The 18,701-nt window shown below is 41.2% G+C and overlaps 1 protein-coding gene across 1 annotated transcript; it reads left to right on the forward strand.

The window, feature by feature from the left end:
- The first annotated feature begins 46 nt into the window (after positions 1-46).
- adam23a (ADAM metallopeptidase domain 23a) lies at positions 47-16,691 on the forward strand. Its single transcript, XM_053637379.1, has 26 exons — positions 47-370; positions 928-1,151; positions 1,981-2,057; positions 2,496-2,559; positions 2,639-2,721; positions 3,023-3,086; positions 3,186-3,258; positions 3,374-3,459; positions 3,561-3,626; positions 3,863-3,931; positions 4,047-4,213; positions 4,623-4,707; positions 4,823-4,910; positions 5,019-5,070; positions 5,221-5,320; positions 5,470-5,541; positions 6,234-6,320; positions 8,686-8,766; positions 8,892-8,942; positions 9,075-9,138; positions 9,243-9,348; positions 9,459-9,578; positions 10,846-11,014; positions 12,062-12,173; positions 14,254-14,344; positions 16,538-16,691. The coding sequence occupies exons 1-26, from the start codon at positions 292-294 to the stop codon at positions 16,581-16,583; spliced, it is 2,376 nt and encodes a 791-aa protein (XP_053493354.1). The 5' UTR covers positions 47-291; the 3' UTR covers positions 16,584-16,691.
- The last annotated feature ends 2,010 nt before the right edge of the window (positions 16,692-18,701 follow it).

Raw genomic sequence — 18,701 nt, forward strand, 5'->3', positions numbered from 1 at the left:
GATTAGAGAAGAGGGTTGCTCTGTGCGCCAATGGTGTTCGTCAGATGTTGGGAAGAGAGCCGGATGCACTGCGCATGCGCAGTGTTTCTCCTGATGTATGCGCTGCTTGGCCACCGCCTTCCAGCCTTACAACCTTCTTTCCCTTCAGCTTTCCTGTCATCCGCGCTACTATCCATCCTTCCATCTCCCCCTTATTCTTCCCGTTCGCATCGCTCGCGCGACCATGCGCCAGGATCATCGTTGCGGTCTGATGCGCTGATGTCATTTTTGAAAGGTCTTCAAATATGAATCATGCGTCTGATATTCCATCCGAGTCTGATCGCTGGCGTCTTAATTGCACTGCTACCTTCGTTTTCCTCCGCCTCAGTGGGTACGTACTGTTCACCTGCATCAAATATGTCACCTGCATCATATATCTTATGATTCATATTTGCACCCAAGTCTTATAACCAGGTGCGCTTGCGTGTTTGACTGCAATGTATTGGAAATGCCTGGATATCCTGCTCATCCTGACAGTAAAGGGGCTTCTGTGGTTGCAGTAAGCCTCTATTAGCAGCCTACTTAGTTGTGCGCTTGAATCAGTCAGTCTCTAGATAAAACATGGATCTTTAGCAGGCCTCTGCATAATCTGAGTGCCCGCAAAACAATCATAATCTGATCATCTTGTATTATGCACTCTCAGCCACCACTACATTACTAGAGAAGTTGAAAAAAAAACAAAAAAACAGTAAGACGCTGGATTTTTTTTCTTTTCCCCTAAATGAACTCTAGTCACTTTAATCTACGTTGGAATTTCTGTTCCGCTGTAATTCATGGTTCATTTAGGGCAGTAGCACATTTTCCTGCACACAGCACTGCTTTTGTAGGCCCTGTTCACGTGTAACTGAGAGGTTTCCGCTCAGAAGTAACCGCGTGTTGGTCCTGCAGTTTCCGTGGAGAACGAGGTTGTCGACGAGCGAGGGTCTGCAACGCTGTGGCAAGATGCGACGGCAGCACCGGAGTCTAAGAGCAATGGGAACGCTACAAGCGAACAGGACAAGGAGGTGGCCATCACGTACCCATCACGCTTGGTGTACTACGTGAACGAGGAAGCGGAGAGCGCATACCACGACTTGGATACTCGCGCTCGAAACCAGGCAGCTGAAGGACAGGTGAGTTAGACACGGTTGTAGGATCAGATGGGGATAGGGGCGACAGGAGGATTTTTGACATACACCCAGCCCAACTCACATCCTGGACAGTTTTTGATTCCTTGTGCATCTTACCTTTCTGGCTGTGAGAGTGTGTGTAATGCAATTTGGACTGGCAGTCTGATCGGTTGTTTGGGATTGGAGTGTTTTTAAATCAATGTATTTGAATCTTCAGAAGATTTGAAGGTTCAGATTTGTATGTGATTTGTAAATAAGTTAACGGGCTTATAATTCCGAGTGTCTATGTTTGAGCGTGCATGTCCGAGCGTGTGATGGAATGCTGACTGAGCACTTTATTGTTGTGAGGCAAAAACTGCAAGTCCACCCCCACCCCCCACCCCCCCTCCTTTCCGCCATCCTCTTTTCTCAGCAGCTGCTGAGAGTGGTGCATTGTGTACATCATCAAGCCTGGTGCGTGGACTCAAGCATCCTTTTTTTTTTTTTTTTGCAAAAGTAGCAGTTTGTTTTACCCCTATAGGGAGGTGAAGGGCTTGCTTGCAGTGCACACGTCCTGCCTCAGGCTGCCAGTGCAGCATTTCAGACCAAAACAGCAGTGCTGCGTAATTTGAGTGTGTTGGGGGTTTTTTTTCTGCTTCTTTAAGTTATGTTCAATAATAAGACTTTTACATAGTAAGTGTTTGCTTGGTTATCCATTTTGAAATGCTGTCATTTAAAATGCACATACAATCTATTACTGCTGTTCATGTTAAAGCTTAAAAGAACATGCTGTGTACGCTTCTATGTGGTTAAAGAAAAAAAAAAAGTCTGTTTGTCTAATAAACTCCTACAGGCCATCCACTTGGCACAGGCAAGCTTCCAGCTGGACGCCTTTGGTTCTACTTTTACTCTGGATCTTGCACTAAACAAGTAGGTGTAGCGATGTGTGTTTATTTTGTGTGTCTACAAAGGGAGGGTGAATTCTGAGGGCGAAGTCACACAGCACTTTCTCTCAAAGGAGCTGCAGTTAGTACAGCATAGACTGCAGAGTGTGTTCTCCCAGTGAACACTTAACAAACGGAAAACCTCTGGGATTAAAAAGAGTGCTAAGGGACTCAGATATGCGTCTGCTTCTTGTGGGTGGTGAGTGGGTGTGCGTCTGTGTGCATATAACCGCAGTGACTCATTGCAGTGTCTGAGTTTTAATATGTAACGTGAACCAAAATAGATTGATAACCTGCATTCGTCTGGGCAGCAGTTAGAGCCTGGTAGGGTGCGATAGAAATGTAATCAATTATTCAAAAGTTTATTATAGTATTGGTATAGTATGCCAATTAATTCGTTGTTTTATTTTATTTTTTTTTTTAGTGGTCTGCTGTCCTCAAATTATGTCGAGATCCACTATGAAAAAGACAAACCAGTTTTCTCAAAGGTAAAATCAACATACGGCCCAGTAACACACTGTTTCAGGAAAAAAAATGTTATGTAAAATTGTGTCTGTATGGTTTTAGGGAGGTGAGCACTGCTACTACCATGGTCAAGTGAGAGGGAAAGAGGCCTCTCATGTGGCTCTGTCTACTTGCAACGGGCTCCAGTAAGACACAATGCCAATCCTTTGTGTTTGTGTGTGAGTGAGTGTGTTTACACACAAACCTTGCTAATGCTTGCGTGTGTGTTTGGAGACCCACTGTGAGGCCAGATGGCAGGTGGGGCTCATGAAAGGCTTTGAATGTCATCATGTTAGTGTGTGGCGGTGGATCACAGAGCGAGGTAGACAGAGAGGGCGGACATGTACTATGATAGCAATTATGATCTTTTATATCACAAACAGGTGAAATGATTCCTCTTGTTTTTACTGACATTTAGTCATTTTTCCTTCTGTTCCTCTCTCACAGTGGAATGTTTGACGATGGAGTGTTTGTCTATTTCGTCGCACCCCTGAACCAGACTCAAGCTGTGGTAAAAATCGCAGTGTGCTTTTTTTCCATCTGCAAAAACGTGCTCTGCATGCCTGTATTTGGCGTATTCAGTCTGCATAATTTGAACTTTGACCTACAGGGCACGGGGCCGAGGCCCCACACCTTGCGTCGGACATCATCACTCCGTATGGGCCGAGCCCCTGCTGATTTGGGTAAGAGTGTGCGGTCATACATTTTTTTCATGATTTTTTTAGTGAGTTACATGGTTCTTGGCCTGGTTTCCATGGTTACACCTCTCCATCTGTCTATGTCTTTTTTCTCTTTCAGCTTCTGAGGACCAGGGGGAGGATGAGGAGGAGGAAGAACAGATCTTGTCCGACATGCCTTGGCTCAGGCGGCGCAGGAAACGAGCAGTGAGATGCCGTATTCCATTCTTTTGGATTTTTTTTTTTTTCTTGGATCCCTTGGATTTTCTCGTCTATACTTCGTAGTTATGATTAACTTTCTCTTTTAGGTCCCGCAGAAGGCGTTCGATGAGATCAAGTACCTGGAGATCATGATAGTCAGCGACCACAACACGGTTGGTTTATACAAATCATAAGAAGGTTTATTGTTTAGTTAATACAAAGCTAAATTAATGAATGTATATTCTGTACTGTATAGTTTGCATGCTGTGGTCTGTAATATGCCTGTTGGTCACAAGGGGGCACAATATAACAAGCAAATAATAACCATATAGTTATAGCAAATTAACAGATGTAATGATAACCCACGCATGGTTTTGTGTAATATTTACAAAATGTATTCATTTTCCAGTTTAAGAGACATAAAAGCAAAAAGCATACGCGGAACTTTGCCAAATCAGTGGTGAACCTCGTAGATGCTGTAAGTTTAGTTTATTATTGCCACAATACCAAAACCAAACGCATAATGTTTATTACGCATTATACAATTGTCCATTCTATCTTCTGATGTTGTCTATTATATGCCATACCCTCAGATATTTAAGGAACAGCTTAACACGCGTGTGGTGTTGGTTGCTGTTGAGATCTGGACGGATAGGGACAGGATTCCTCTCAGTGTCAAGCCTCTGGACATGCTGAAAGATTTCTCCAAGTACCGGCAGCAGAACATCGGCGTCAGCGCAGATGCTGTTCACCTGTTCACGTGAGCATGCAGTTGGGATTGATAGAGCTGTTGTCGAAGAATAATTCTTTTCTGTATAGGGCTTTTCATCTACTCAAGGTCACCTTGAGTACAGCGACCATTGTCATGACATCTGTGATTGTAGATTAATCCAGTTGTGTAAAATAACCTTTATTTGCAGCAGTTAAACAGGCAAGGGTTCTTATCAATAGGAGTCACACCACGGTCCCAAAACGTGTGCAAATAATTTCCAGTGGTGTCCGTGTTACGGAGCTTATATAGTAAGCATACTGAGGAATAAGTCTTGTGTGTTGTTTTGTTTTTAATATTTAGCAAAGAGAATCAATCTCCTTTCTATTGGAATGTCATTTATTTACCTTTCTATTCGTTTGGGAGTTATAGTAAAAGGAAAATATTGTTGGCTTTGCAGAAATGTCACGTTTCATTACGGCCGCAGCAGCATGGCCTACATCGGAGGAGTATGTTCCTCTGGAAGAGGAGTAGGGGTTAACGAGGTGAGGTTCATTTCATGGATATTTTCAAATCAGCTCTAGTGAAAGGTTTGCATTAATAGAACAGGAGTTATCATGCTACAAACCTGTCTCTCTTTGTTCTTTCTTTGTCTGTCAGTTTGGCAGCACGTGGACGATGGCTGCCTCTCTCTCCCAGAGCCTGGCACAGAATCTGGGCATCCAGTGGGACCCTGTTAGCAGGAGAAGTATGTCTGAAACTGTGTCATACTCCTCAATTATTTTATACCATGCCTCAAGGGTAGTATAAGGCTTTGATTTGAGCTGAAAGTTCTGTCTGTTTTGTGATTGTCCAGAGGAGTGCGGCTGCATGGATTCCTGGGTGGGATGCATAATGGAAGATACTGGGTATACACACACACACACACACACACACACACACACACACACACACCAATGTCAGGTTAAGCCTTGTACGTCTGCCATGACTGTGGTCAAAATATGATCTATTTTACTCCCAGTGTAGCAATATTAAAATCACTTCTGTTTTCATTTCAGAGTGCAGCATCCTCGCAGGTTCTCCAAATGCAGTATCACAGACTTTAAGAACTTCCTGCTCAAGGGAGGAGCGTCCTGTCTTTTTAACAGACCAAACAAGGTGAACCCAAACGCTGTGTGTTCCTCCAGACACACTGCAGATCAAATAATTATTTCTATACACACACACACACACACACACATAACCATCATGAAAAAAGCACGTTTGAGCATACTGTAAGTCATAGATAATGTTGTATCTGTTGGCAGCTCTTTGAGGCTACAGAATGTGGCAATGGGTATGTAGAGGTGGGAGAGGAGTGTGACTGTGGAACCAGGATGGTGAGTTCACCATATACACCATTATTAGAGGTCGACCGATTGCAATAATCAGTTCTGCCGATTAATCTGCGCCGATAGTGATAGATCCAGGAAAAATACACACAGATAGATTTTCCCAGCTGCTTCTGTCATGATACAGTACAAGAGCGGCCTCTAGAGGTGAAATAAAAACTATCGCCGACAAATTTTGTTGTGTTATTTGAAGTGTTCTTTTTAAAATTCATTTTGGATGTCTCTATTTTTATTCGTTATTTGGATTGTTACTTTTTGGTTCAGTTTGGATGTATATCTTTTATTTACTTTAATACTGATTAATAGTTATTTCACTTAGAAATAACTCCAGTACATTTTCATGGTAGAGTCAGTACTGTTTATTGTTGTAATAAAGTTCAGCAGTGTTTTACTTTTGAGTGTTCTGTTTTCGTTCAGTATCGATTTTTAAAACTATCGGGTGATTAATCGGTTATCGGCATGTACTGCCCAACTTAGTTATCGTCTCGGTTAAATCCACTATCGGTCGACCTCTAGCCATTATTACCACTTATTATTGCTGTAGCAGCATATATGAATCTGCATTAGTGTCACTCCTGTCAAAGCACTGTCTTCCAAGCCAGTATTTAATGACATAAAAAATGGATGAGCGTTGTGAGAATGCAGTGTGATTGCATGTGTGTGTGCTTTTTCTGGAGCAGGAGTGCTATAAGGACTGCTGTAAGAAGTGCTCTTTGTCTAATGGTGCTCACTGCAGTGATGGGCCGTGCTGCAACAGCACCTGCCTGGTAAGAGCTCAGCACTTCCTGGTCTTTCGTTCTCTTAATGATGATGGGGGTTGAAGGAAGAAACTCTAAAAGCATCCAGGTCTTATTTATGCTCCTTATTGAATTACAGAAATAAATGCGTTGCATGCTTACATTATTGGACAGCGCTGCAAGTTCCAGCAACCTGGGGAATTTAACTTAAATTTAACTTCTAGAACATTCTGAAGCTTCATCGTCTGGAAACAGTCATTTTAAGCTACTTCAAAATAATGTTTTGCCCCCGTGTTTTTCAGTTCAGTCATCTGTTGTGTTTTTTGTCTGATTGGTCACAAGGTGTTTTCTATATCAATAGCTCTGACAGTAGTCATTCAAATCGCAGGTATATATTATTACTACGTTATCGTTTCTATTGTGACTCATTTGCAAGGACTTGTACGGAGGACACACTAGTGTTGGGTCCGAGTCCACCTTTGTCGAGTTCGAGTCGAGACCAAGTCCTTAACCAATCGAGTTCGAGTCCAAAATGAGCCGAGTCGGAGTCAAATCCGAGTCTTTGATGGCCGAGTCGAGTCCGGCCGAGTCTAGAAAGTAATTATACTGAAAAAAGATTTGAAATTGCAATTGTAAACTCAACACTGAGCTCTTAAATGAATATTTGAACCTTCCCAAACCAACGGCAACATAAATGTAACAATAAATACCATTGTTACACCTTGCCATTGCCATTTAATATTTTTATTTCATGACATCAGCACCTCAACTAGTTTCCTATCAAAAATGGTTTCAGAAAAAAAGGGATATAGAGGTATATGTAGAACTTTTATTATATTACAAGTGTATAAAAAGACAGATTAATGTGTTTTGTTATTCTATCACACTATATTGTGTCCTCCAGTTTGAGTTGACATTTCAATGATTTGATGCCTCTCCCCCACAGTTATATAGTCTGAGAGAGAGAGAGAGAGTACAGAGTTGTTACATTTAGCAGCAGGTCATAACAACAAGCTTCATACTTTATTACTGCTTTTAATCCGTCTACATTTTAAACACTCTACATATAATCTAAGCCTAATAATAAACAATAAAAGACTGTTTATAGCTGCTATAATATAAGTGATAATTCCCCCTTCTAATCTAATCTCGTCTCTTATAACAGGAACTAGCTTGTCTCAAGGACGTTTCACAACATAACTGTAAATGTTTAAAAGTACAACATCTGGTTCTTTAGTACATTTAATAATTGACATATTGCTAAGGTTTAAGAGGAGGAAAACACTTCAGGACATGCTGGCACTTCAAGGTGCTACCAGAGTCACACATCTCATCACCCCTCCATTGATTTTGTTCTAGTAACAGCATGCCCCATCGTGTTTTGTTCCTTACTTATGAATGCTTTATTTTATAGATATCTTATTGGATTCTGTTATTTATTATCATTTCTCTGGGTAATGTTTTCCTTGCAGTTTGTGGGTAATCTCTTAATTTTTTCTTTCTTATTAATAATTCTCTTTAGTATTAATAAAATACCTCTTCGAAGAAAGTCATGTCTCTGTAGCTCCTCAGCTTAGGTAAGCAGCGAAAATAAATAAATAAATAAATAAATACATTACGGGCTTTGGTTGTACATTTTGCCACTGTTCAGGCATTCTAGCATAGGCATGATGTAGCAGTGTGCCTTAGGAGGGTCAATGAATAATGAAGCAGCTGTATTTGTCTGGATTTTGGGTTATCTTCAGCTACCATTTGCCAGTGTTGCTGGCTGTAGGTTTAAAAATGGATACCATATAAAGCACAGCTTCTTTGCCATCTTCTTTGCTAGATCCTTTGCCATTCTTACTTGTACAGCTGAGAAAGCATAAATAAAATAATATCGTAATGTTAAAAGGTAATGGTTTTACTGGCGACCCTCAAAAGATTTTCTCTTATCTCTGTCCTCTTCTTTGCTACTGTACTTAAAAGTACGATGTTACATTTATTGTCACTATTACACTCTTTACCTGGCTGTTACCGCAGTAACTGCTATTTATTTATTTGTTTTATTATTATTTATTTATTTATTGGTATTCTTTTGCACTACCTGTTATATTTGACACTTCCATACTAGAACTGTGTGCTGGTCGGCGCTACACTGTCACTTACTGTGCCTATTGTCCTGGTTTAGTAGTTACTGTACTGTCTTGTGTTGTTTGCACGTGCACTTTATGTAGAAATGTGTAGGTCTTATTCAGTTCTGTGTCGTCTCATGTGGTTAGTGTGTTGTTTTTTTGTAGCACCCTGGTCCTGGATGTACGTTGTTTCGTTTCACTGTGTACTGTACCAGCTGTATATGGTTGAAATGACAATTTAAAAAAAAGGCACTTGACTTGACTTGACTTCTTTTCAACAGTTCCTTCCCAGGGGCTATGGCTGCCGCTACTCTGTGAACGATTGCGATATTTCAGAGTCTTGTTCAGGAGATTCTGGACAGGTTATTGTTTGCACAATCACTCAGACATATCTCAAGCATGCACATCCGTTTTTGCTTGTGTTTTCTCCAAGCTGAATGCTTAGGGAAAATAATGAACGTCACTAAAGATTTCTTTCGTCTTACAGTGTCCTCCTAACCTACATAAGCAGGACGGGTACCCCTGTCAGCTCAACCAGGTGCAGTGTTCAGCTTCAGAGTTCTCAGAGTCCGTCTTTCATTAAAATATGATACAGGTGCTTGCAGTCATGCTGTTCTTCACACACGTGCTTTAAGCACTTCACCCGAGCTGTTGCTTCTTGCTGCTCCAGGGCCGCTGTTATGGGGGTGAATGCAAGACCAGAGACAGCCAGTGCAAATACATCTGGGGTACAAGTGAGTTACGGAAAAAGCAGACAAAACTATAAAATACGATCCGAGTCAGATGCAAATACTGACCGAGCCACTGGAATATAATATGTTCTGTTTTTCATTCTCAGAGGCAGGAGGTTCAGAGAAGCACTGCTACGAAAAGCTGAACACTGAGGGGACGGAGAAGGGAAATTGTGGGAAAGACGGAGAGAAGTGGATCCCCTGCAGTAAACAGTAAGCAGCACATTTAACTATCATTAGCTGTTGAATTTGCACGTTGAGCTTCAGCGGCAAACTCGACGAGTGCGCGTTAAAAATATGCTTTGAACGATCTCCATCTGCAGTGACGTGTTCTGCGGGTACCTGCTGTGCACCAACATCAGTAGAACCCCTAGGATTGGGACACTGAAAGGCGACATCACCCCCACCACTTTCAACCATCAGGGACGTCTGGTAGACTGCAGGTCAGTACCACTGTGTGTCTCAAATCAAATAAAAATGCTTCGTAAAATATAACATTATTTTCAGATGAATGACGCAGTTCTAATCTGACCTAGTTTATATAGTCGGTCTGATTGAGGGCTTGAACTGCACCATGGATTATACTGACTTCAGGTGTATTAAAAACTAAACTCTGCAAGACTCTCACAAGACTCTGTCAGTCAGAATAACCCGAGCCAACAGCATTTTCAGCGGTTTTGTCCGCCACACCACAGCTAGTCAATATAAAAGGGTGAGGATAATCCAGTACATGCTTCCACCATGAGACATGAAGCTAGCTACCATATGTTTATAAGCTGCTACGCATGAAACATCATATCTCATTGGCTTACACCAACTGTTGATTTTGCATGTTTGCAGCCATAACATTAAAACCACTGACAGGTGACGTGAATAACATTGATTATTTCATTAAAGTGGCACCTGTCAAGGGGTGGGATATATTAGGCAGCAAGTGTACAGTCAGTTCTCAAACTTAACGTGTTGGAACTTGGAAGCAGGAAAAATGGTCAAGCCTACCAAAATTGCTCCAAGAATGGACAACCGGTGACAGGGTCATAGGCGCCCGAGGCTCAGTGATGCGCATGGGGAGCGAAGACTAGCCCGTCTGGTCCGATCCTACCGAAGAGCTAGTGTAGCACAAAGAAAACGGTATTCCCTAATGGCACTGGCCTCTTTCAGCAGGATAGCACACTCTGTTATGTTCAGGAATGTTTTGAGGAACGTGACAAAGAGTTGGCACAAGGTGTCTCCAAATTCCCCAGTCAAGCATATGTGGGATGTGGGATGTGGGATGTCACAGGGTCAGACCTGCAGGTTTTGGCAGCACAAGGAGGACCTACACAATATTAGACAGGTTGTTTTAATGTTAGAGCTGATTGGTGTAAGCCGCTGCACAAAACCGATGTTTCCCAGTTTTACTGTATGTTTTGTTTTGTTTTTTTGTAAGAACATATTTAGACCTTTTCCTAAGGCACGCTAATAAATGACTGCCCAGGAACGATATCTCGGTTGAAATTTCCTGCAGCTTTATAAGATTTCCAGCTTGACTGTCAAATTTGGTAATGATAATAATAATAATCATCATCATCGTCATTTAGATGTATTGAACAGAAGCACAAACCCAGTGCTTCTAAGGCTAGGACTCATGACATATGAAATGACTTGTGTTCTTCAGTTTATTCCTTTTCATTTCTGTTTGGATTAATCTCTTACCCTCCATACCTTCAGTGGCGGCCGTGTACTCTTGGATGATGAAACCGATCTGGGTTACGTGGAGGATGGGACACCATGCGGCCCCTCCATGATGTGCCTTGAGCGGAAGTGTGTGCCTATCTCCTCCCTCAATCTTACAGCCTGTCCTTCCGGACCCAACGGACGCGTGTGCTCTTCACATGGAGTGAGTCACAAAACGTAACATGCCTGTAATACACTTTTTCTAATCACAGAACTTGGATCTTTTCTTATTCGTACCACAATGCTATTGAATTCTTGAATCTGTTTGGGCAGAAGGTGGTTCATTTTCTAGAACAGCAGCGGTGACTGTAGTGCTAGCTGTAATTCAAATTACATGCTTATGTTAATGCACTCCATCTAATACACTAATGTTTCTCTTGCAACAACTGAGTCACACTAAGTTGACTCATTTTCCTCACTTGAGCCTAATAATACGACTAATAATATAGACGTTTAAAAACCTATTGTCGTTGAACAGAGAAAAAAACGTCTCATCATTGACACGGTTATATTTATGGGAGGACTCTCCAGTGTCAGCTCTTTGTAACGTTCAGTAAGTTTTCCACCACAGGACAGTCTTCAGGACAGAGCTGAATGTTCCAGGTCCTTGGTAACATGACATTTTTTCTTATTGACCTGAAGAGAGACTTGTTAGTTAGCTGATGAATCATGTGACTTAAACCAGGAAATGCGCTAAACAAAGCAAGAAAAGAAGGTCCAATGGTCTGCTCTAACAACTTACTTCGAGCTGTAGATCATAGCAACATGTTTCTAGTTTCAGTTTTCTAATTCTGATTCTTGATCCATTCCTCTAGTAAACAATTAAATTAGAATTTTTTTTTTTTAAATTCTGTTTGCTGGAGGAAACAAAATTGCTGAATTAGCTCCGACCTTGCTAACCCGTTGAGCTCTTTTCAGCTGAATCAGGTGCAATTATAGCTGCACTAATGTTAATGAATGCATAATGATGTGCACCAGAGAGAGCCCACACATGGTTTTAATGTTAATAGGCTCTGTTGAATGGATCTTACATCACTGAGGCGCTAAACAGCCGCTATATTGATGTTGTGGATATCTTATGTGAGTCTGAAGCATGGACCAGGTATGGGCTCTCTCTTGCTTAGGTTTCACAGCAGATTCCTGTCCGTCTTTATTCCGTCGGTGTCGTGAGTGAAGGATCGTTTTTGCTGTATTTATCCGTTATTCTCAGGTGTGCAATAACGAAGCCACATGCACCTGTGACGCCACCTGGGCTGGGACAGACTGCAGCATGCACGACCCGCCGAAAGAACCACCTGCCGTTGAAGACGAGGGTCCCAAGGGTTCGTGATGACTCCTAGCCCTTATTTCCGTTCCACACAGACAGCAGTAACATGCTAATTGTAGCGATACCCAAATATAGACCCTCAACCACATTCAAATCACTTCTTCAAACTGGGCTTCCCCATATGCATATGCATTCTTAGCTTGGGGCGTTAACTTACATTTTCTCTTCTGAATCCCCCCTATTTCCTCTGCGCAGTGAGCGTGGCCACTAACAGGCTGATAGGGGCAGTGGCAGGGACCATTCTGGCCCTGGGGGTGATTTTTGGAGGCACTGGGTGGGGAATAGAGTAAGCACTTCTTATCCCTTTCAACGCCACTCCCCCAACGAGCGGGAGATCTTGTGATCCCTTGTTTGCGTGTCTGTGTGTTTTCCTCCCAGTGGCTTTTGTCCATCGTGGTTGTTGTGCCTGTGCCATGTGATTGATCGGTGTTGTGTAACCTGTTGGATCGATCAGTAAATATCATTTTCTCCCTTTTTTCCTTGACTGTAATCACTTTGGATATTATCATTATTACTCTGTGTGATGCAGTGTTGCAGTGCTCTCCTTTCTGGTCCATGTGGGGCATTTGTACACGGGAACGAGAACATAAGAAAGGAGGATAAACAGCCATTTATGGAAAGAAGCATAAGAGTATGAAAATGCAGAATTTAAAACTGTCAAGCATAGCTATGTGCTGAAGTAGTCTGTAAGCAGCTCAGCTCAAGAGAGTGCAAAAATGTTCTGGCGCTTGTGAGTGTGTTTGTGTGTCCGTTGCTCAAATTTTGTGTGTGTGTATCTCTGTATGTGTATGATTCTACTACTACTTCTATAAATTTTATCCGTATCAGTAACACTTAGTATTATGAAACCATTAGGGTCGTGGCTTATTGCATGGGGTCTCATCATAGGCGATAGACTCTTTTGCATACACAAAAGAACAAAGACACAAGTGTTTCAAGTCCTTAATCATGGTGTGTCTCTTCCAAATTGCAAACACAGTAAATAGAAATTCTCTGCATGCTGTTAGCTAGCTCCTTCAATCAGAAATAGGTTTAGTTGAAATAACCCACCTTATGTACAGTATGTTTATTACATCCGCTGTTGTATTTCATTTGCACTTTGTCAATCGTTGCAGTTTTATGGATATATCAGTGATGCAAGCTTGAACAAATTAGCCCCCATGCACACAAAACCTAGAAGGGGGTTTCATCAAGCGTAATCTCTTGATGGAACTATCAACAATAGGCTGCGTGAATCTACACTCTGGGCTAGAAAGAAATTAGCCCCAGCTTCTTCTTAATACCATTCCATGTTTTTATTTTATTTTTATTTTTTTTTTAAATTATGGCTATTGCTGATGCTGTTTCCATAAAAGTTTTTTTAAAAAAAATCTAAATTCTTTAAGCCATTTCTTAACAGCAAATACGAAGATGTGGATGGATGGATGGATGGATTTACCTTTTTTTTTTTTTTTGTATTTATTCTTTGAAAAAGAGGGAGAGCTTGGCCCTGCTAAGCAGTTTATACCTCAACATGCCGACCTATAATATATAATGCAGCAAACTTGCGTCATATTTTAGCCCTTAGAATGTAACAAAATTGGGCTGTAAGTTCCTTATTAGTGTGCCTGTGTGTTATTTGCTCAGGTTGTGTATATGTATATATGTGTATATGTATGTGAGCGTAGTCTTGTCAGACCCCCCAGGCACTGTTAATATGTCTAAGTCACTAAGTCATTGTGCCCTTAGTTGTTGCTTTGTGGATTTCTAATGGTTTATTACTACACCAAGTTGTGCCACACCCCAACCACCAACATCAACATGCTACTGTATATACCAGTGATAAGTTTTTGTTTAATTATCTCCCATGGCCTTATATGTACCCTGCAGTTTTTGTATCGTCCTGATTACCATCCAAGACACACTGAGAAACTTACAAAGGCTCTCTAACACCTAGTGCTGCAGCAGCTAATGCAACGGAGCTGGCGATGGAGAATATGACATCCTCTTGCATTTCATGTGTAAAAGCCTGCGTGCTGTGTGTACTGCCCTACACAGCTTACATCATGTCTTTCTCCCATCATGCCCCTTTGCAGGTCCTAGTGCCACCAACCTTATCATAGGCTCCATCGCGGGGGCCATCCTGATGGCAGCCATAGTGCTGGGGGGGACGGGATGGGGATTTAAGTAAGAGTCACACCGCATGCTTCTTACTGCCTGCCTGCCTGGTTCAGGCTAACACACACGAAATCACACATGCACACACATAGCAGCAGCACACATACATCAGGGCCTGAGCTTCTGCTACAGATTCTTACATAGCATAACATGCAAGGGCGGCATTTTAGGTCCCATTTATGAAGATGAAGTGCCATACTATCTGAAGTTATGTTTGTCTTCATTATTATAATAAATATATCTCGTGTGCAAGAATTAGCTAATCTTTAATCTGCTAAACGCATACTTAGGTGATAATTTGGTGAATTACTGTAAATCACATATTTACTGTAAAATATATATATACTTTACATACCTCTATGAATTATTTATATGTATATATATATATATATTTTAAAATGAATACCTGATTAATAAAACCTGTTATAAATGTAAATGACACAGTTAATCAATCCATGCTGTTTCCTATTTATTCATACAAAAAGTTTTGGGATCGGCTAAGCCTCTGTAGACTGTAGCAGAACCTCCAGAAAAACTGGCCCGACGCTTGAGATGCATGCGTGCAAAATGATTTAAAAAAAAAACAAAAAACAGTTATGAGTTATGATGCTACTGAAAAGATAAGTTGATGGGAACAAAGAGAAAGATGCTAATTAATGATCAGCAAATTTGAGTGCTATTTTCTCTCTCATAAACAAGATGTGTGAAATTTATATTTCATTTTAATCCAGTCCATAGCATATAAACCAAAATGTTCATTTGATAAAGCTGGATTTTTTTTTTTTGTTGTTGTTGTTGTTGCATTTATTTATTTATTTATTTATTTTAAAAAATGTGTTAAATGTAGACATTTAAGTTCATAAAATATGTTCGTTATAAAAGAATTTGACAGGAAGTGCAGCAAAGGTAATGGGCTCAGTAGTTAGTTAACTTTGGGAGTTGTATAACAGTCTAGGGGGATTTAGCTCACTTCAGCATGCTGGTCTGTACATAGCATCTTGACCACATAGGGTTTGTGCATGTGGACTGGCACCTACAAGGCAAAGCTACAACAGGATGCTGTGTATAAGAGCATTGCACAAAGGCCAAGCTCACCTCGCTGGGCGGGAGGGGACGGTTTTCCTGGGGTCTTGGGGGAGGGGAGGTTGGTTTTAGGGGTCGGGTTTTGATTTGTTTGGGGGGAATTGGGGTGGGATGACCAGTTTCTGACCCGCTCTCCTCGCCGTGACCTCTCTTTCAATCCCTTCCCCTTCCGTTGTCTGAAAGGGTGAAAGTATGAGCGAAGAGGGGTGGAGGTTGTGTCGTAGGCAGCCTTTGTACCATGGCTGGCTGCTACGCCTCTCTCTAACCTCGTGGAAGGCCCTGGCCCCCCCTCGAAAACCTAGAACAGAGCAAGACCCCTCACGCCCCTACCCGGACCCGCCCGACACTGCTGCCTTTACTGCCTGCTTCACTGAGACCTGGTACAGATACGCGCTGCACCGCACCTGCATGCTTCCCCCGAACCTCCTCCTCTGTCCCCCCACACTCAGCGATAGTGGCGTCTCCCGCCTAACCTCTATGTGGACAGGTGCATGTTAAACTGCTGGGATGCCCCACATCACGCCATGCTATAGGGAGATTGTGTCAAACCTCCCTCTGTCGTTGTGACTCTTGTTGCCTTTCTTGTTGTCGCTGGTGGTATTGTTCGTCGTCGTTCATGTTGTGGGTGTGAACATCCTGTTCTGACCCTGAGTGTTGTAGACTGTTTAGTCCCTTTTTTGTGTGTGTCACTGTTCTCTCCCAGGAGGTAATGTTGTTTTTCCATATCCTTCTTTGTCTTTCTAATGCACACTCACACTCACTAGGAGGGACACTTCTACGTCCACTCCAACTGCACAGGAGGGCCTCTGTTACCCCATGCAACCCAACAATGTCAAACAGTGTCGCACTTCACAGGAATAACGTTCTGGAATAATTGAGACAGCAGTGTGTTAATTCTTAAAAAGTCAAGGTCAAGGCATACAACATTATTTATCAAGTTCAGTTCAAGGACTCGCTCACATGGATTTGCTTTTACATGGCGATTGCTGGGTTGCTCGGGTACAGTGGTTAAGTTCAGTGTTCAGAAAGAGCTGTTGTGGTGTAAAGTTGATATTTCTGGCATTGCCTGCACTAACTCCTGTACCTTCTGTTCCCTCTGCGTTTGGCCATGCCACCAAGAAACGTCAAAAAAAGACGATACGACCCCAACGCCAGTGCTATCTAAAGGACCGGAGACATCAGCCTTGCCTGGTTTCCCTTGGGATTCTGAAAGTGAGCTACCTGCTGGACTGTACCCTCTCCTGCTGCTAACAGCCAGTTAGCTTTACTTGAACACAAGAGAAAAAAAAAAAAGAAGAAAGACAAAGATGAGTAGAATATTTTTCACCCAAAGTCTGGTACCCAAAGCCTGTCCCAGTCCCCTCTACTCTTCCATGACCTTTGAACCATTACCCAGTTTTGCATGGGAGTGTGTTCTTGTTCCTGACTTCCTGGCTTGATTTTGGCATGACCATCCATGGCTGTGGCAATTGCATGGCAGTGGAGGGTCACTAACTCAAAACAAAAAGGGAAAAAAACTGGAGAGCAAATATTCCTAAAGAAGAGCAATCTAGAGCTGAGTCTACACTGACCAAACTGCCAGGTGAGACTCTCCTGTAGTGGTCTTAAGGTCTGAAAGGGCCTAGGTCATCTGACCACCCTTCAACATGGGGGGAAAAAAAAAAACTCATTCCATTTTGAGACAAACATGAGATTTTGGTCTCGTGATCTCAACGTTGTTTTACATGGACATGGATTTCAACTGCTTTTTCTTTCAAGTTTCAGCATGTTGTATTGCAGGCATTTTATGCCACAGTAACAGAAAAAAAAAAAAAAAAAAAACTCACCAAGAAAGAGCATCCAACAATTTGGCCAGCAACTTCTTTTTCTGCTTAATGAGTTCACCTTAAATCACCCCACACATGCACAATTAATTATATATGCCTGGTAATGTCAATAACTGCTCCCCTTACTACTTATTATACTGAACTACCATGTGTGGTCTGTCCTATCGGTTAATCAGAGAGCTGCATGAAAAAACTGCACTGGGTGCAGAGCCATGTGAAGCCTGCCACGCTTCTTAAGGTAACTGCATGTCAAAGGAAAAACAGATAACTTTTACTTACTATGCAAAAAGGAAATGTCGCACAAACCCTATGGATCAGTACCATAGAGAAATGATACTAACAATGAAATTGCTATCATTAGGCAGTCTTTTATATGCTTGGACATGTTGGTCTTTTAAATTAATTACTTCTATTTAAAATGAATGTGTTTTTTTGTTTTGTTTTGTTTTGTTTTTTTTTAAAGAAGAACCTTCTAAAAATTGAATATTTGTTACCATAGTCAAACTTGACAGACAGATGAATACAAAAACTTGTAAGTAATCAGCACCGGGCTATTGTTTGGATTGGGAGGGTTTCGTTTTGGGTTTTCAAGGGTTTTTTCTCCACTGACTTATGGCACCTGATGTCAATTCTCATCTCCTTAATACTTAAAATTCATCTCATTTTTCCCATGGAAACATTGACAGAAGAATAAAGTTAATCAAATTTAACAACAACAACAACAACAAATGTTTATTGGAAGTTTTTCTGTCTTTGGAATTCACATAATCAGTCAGACTGAAGCACAGACATAAAATAATAATAATAATAACGTGAAAGAAAATAAATGAGAACGTACAATTTGCAATGTTGCTTAAGTGGTGTATATAGACAAGAAGGTATCTAGCGCTTGAGAACGGGTACGAAAATTTAAACATTAAAAATTTTTAAATAATTTGATTTTTTTTTTAATCAAATTTTATTTAACTTGACTCACCTACAGTACTTGCAAAAATAAACCATCAAAATCACAGCAATATTTTAATAATACATTTAAGAAGACAATAAAAAAATTAACAACTATAGCACTTAATAGAGAGAATTTAAATGAACAGTAAAAGTTGTAGGGTTTAAGTGTTTTAAAGTTTTAAAATGTTAACATATATGTGTGTGTGTGTACAAAGTTTTAGGCACCGTATTTTGTTTTTTAGTACCACCTTTGTTATGTGACTTCAACATTATCGAGTCAGTACAAAAACATTTTAGGTTTCCAATCATTAGTTTTCCAGCACAAAATTAAATGTAACAGAAAAATTATGAAGAAAGCAGCATATGAAGTGGTAAGAGACACTTTTCAGACCAAAAAAAAAAATAATGATGGATTTTGCTGCAAAAATAAGAAGGAAGTGCAAAAGTCAAAGTCTCCAGAAGAACCATGGCTGGTTCTGCAAAATGCTCAGTACAACTTACAGCTCATT

Source organism: Ictalurus furcatus, chromosome 12 (genome assembly GCF_023375685.1).
Source record: "Ictalurus furcatus strain D&B chromosome 12, Billie_1.0, whole genome shotgun sequence".
NCBI classification, from domain to species: Eukaryota; Metazoa; Chordata; class Actinopteri; order Siluriformes; family Ictaluridae; genus Ictalurus; species Ictalurus furcatus.

Coding starts and splice junctions, on each gene's coding strand:
- adam23a (XM_053637379.1), top strand. CDS start 292: ATGCGTCTGATATTCCATCCGAGTCTGATCGCTGGCGTCTTAATTGCA. Junction 5,071..5,220: donor TGCATAATGGAAGATACTGG/GTATACACACAC, acceptor TTTTCATTTCAG/AGTGCAGCATCCTCGCAGGT. Junction 6,321..8,685: donor GCTGCAACAGCACCTGCCTG/GTAAGAGCTCAG, acceptor TCTTTTCAACAG/TTCCTTCCCAGGGGCTATGG.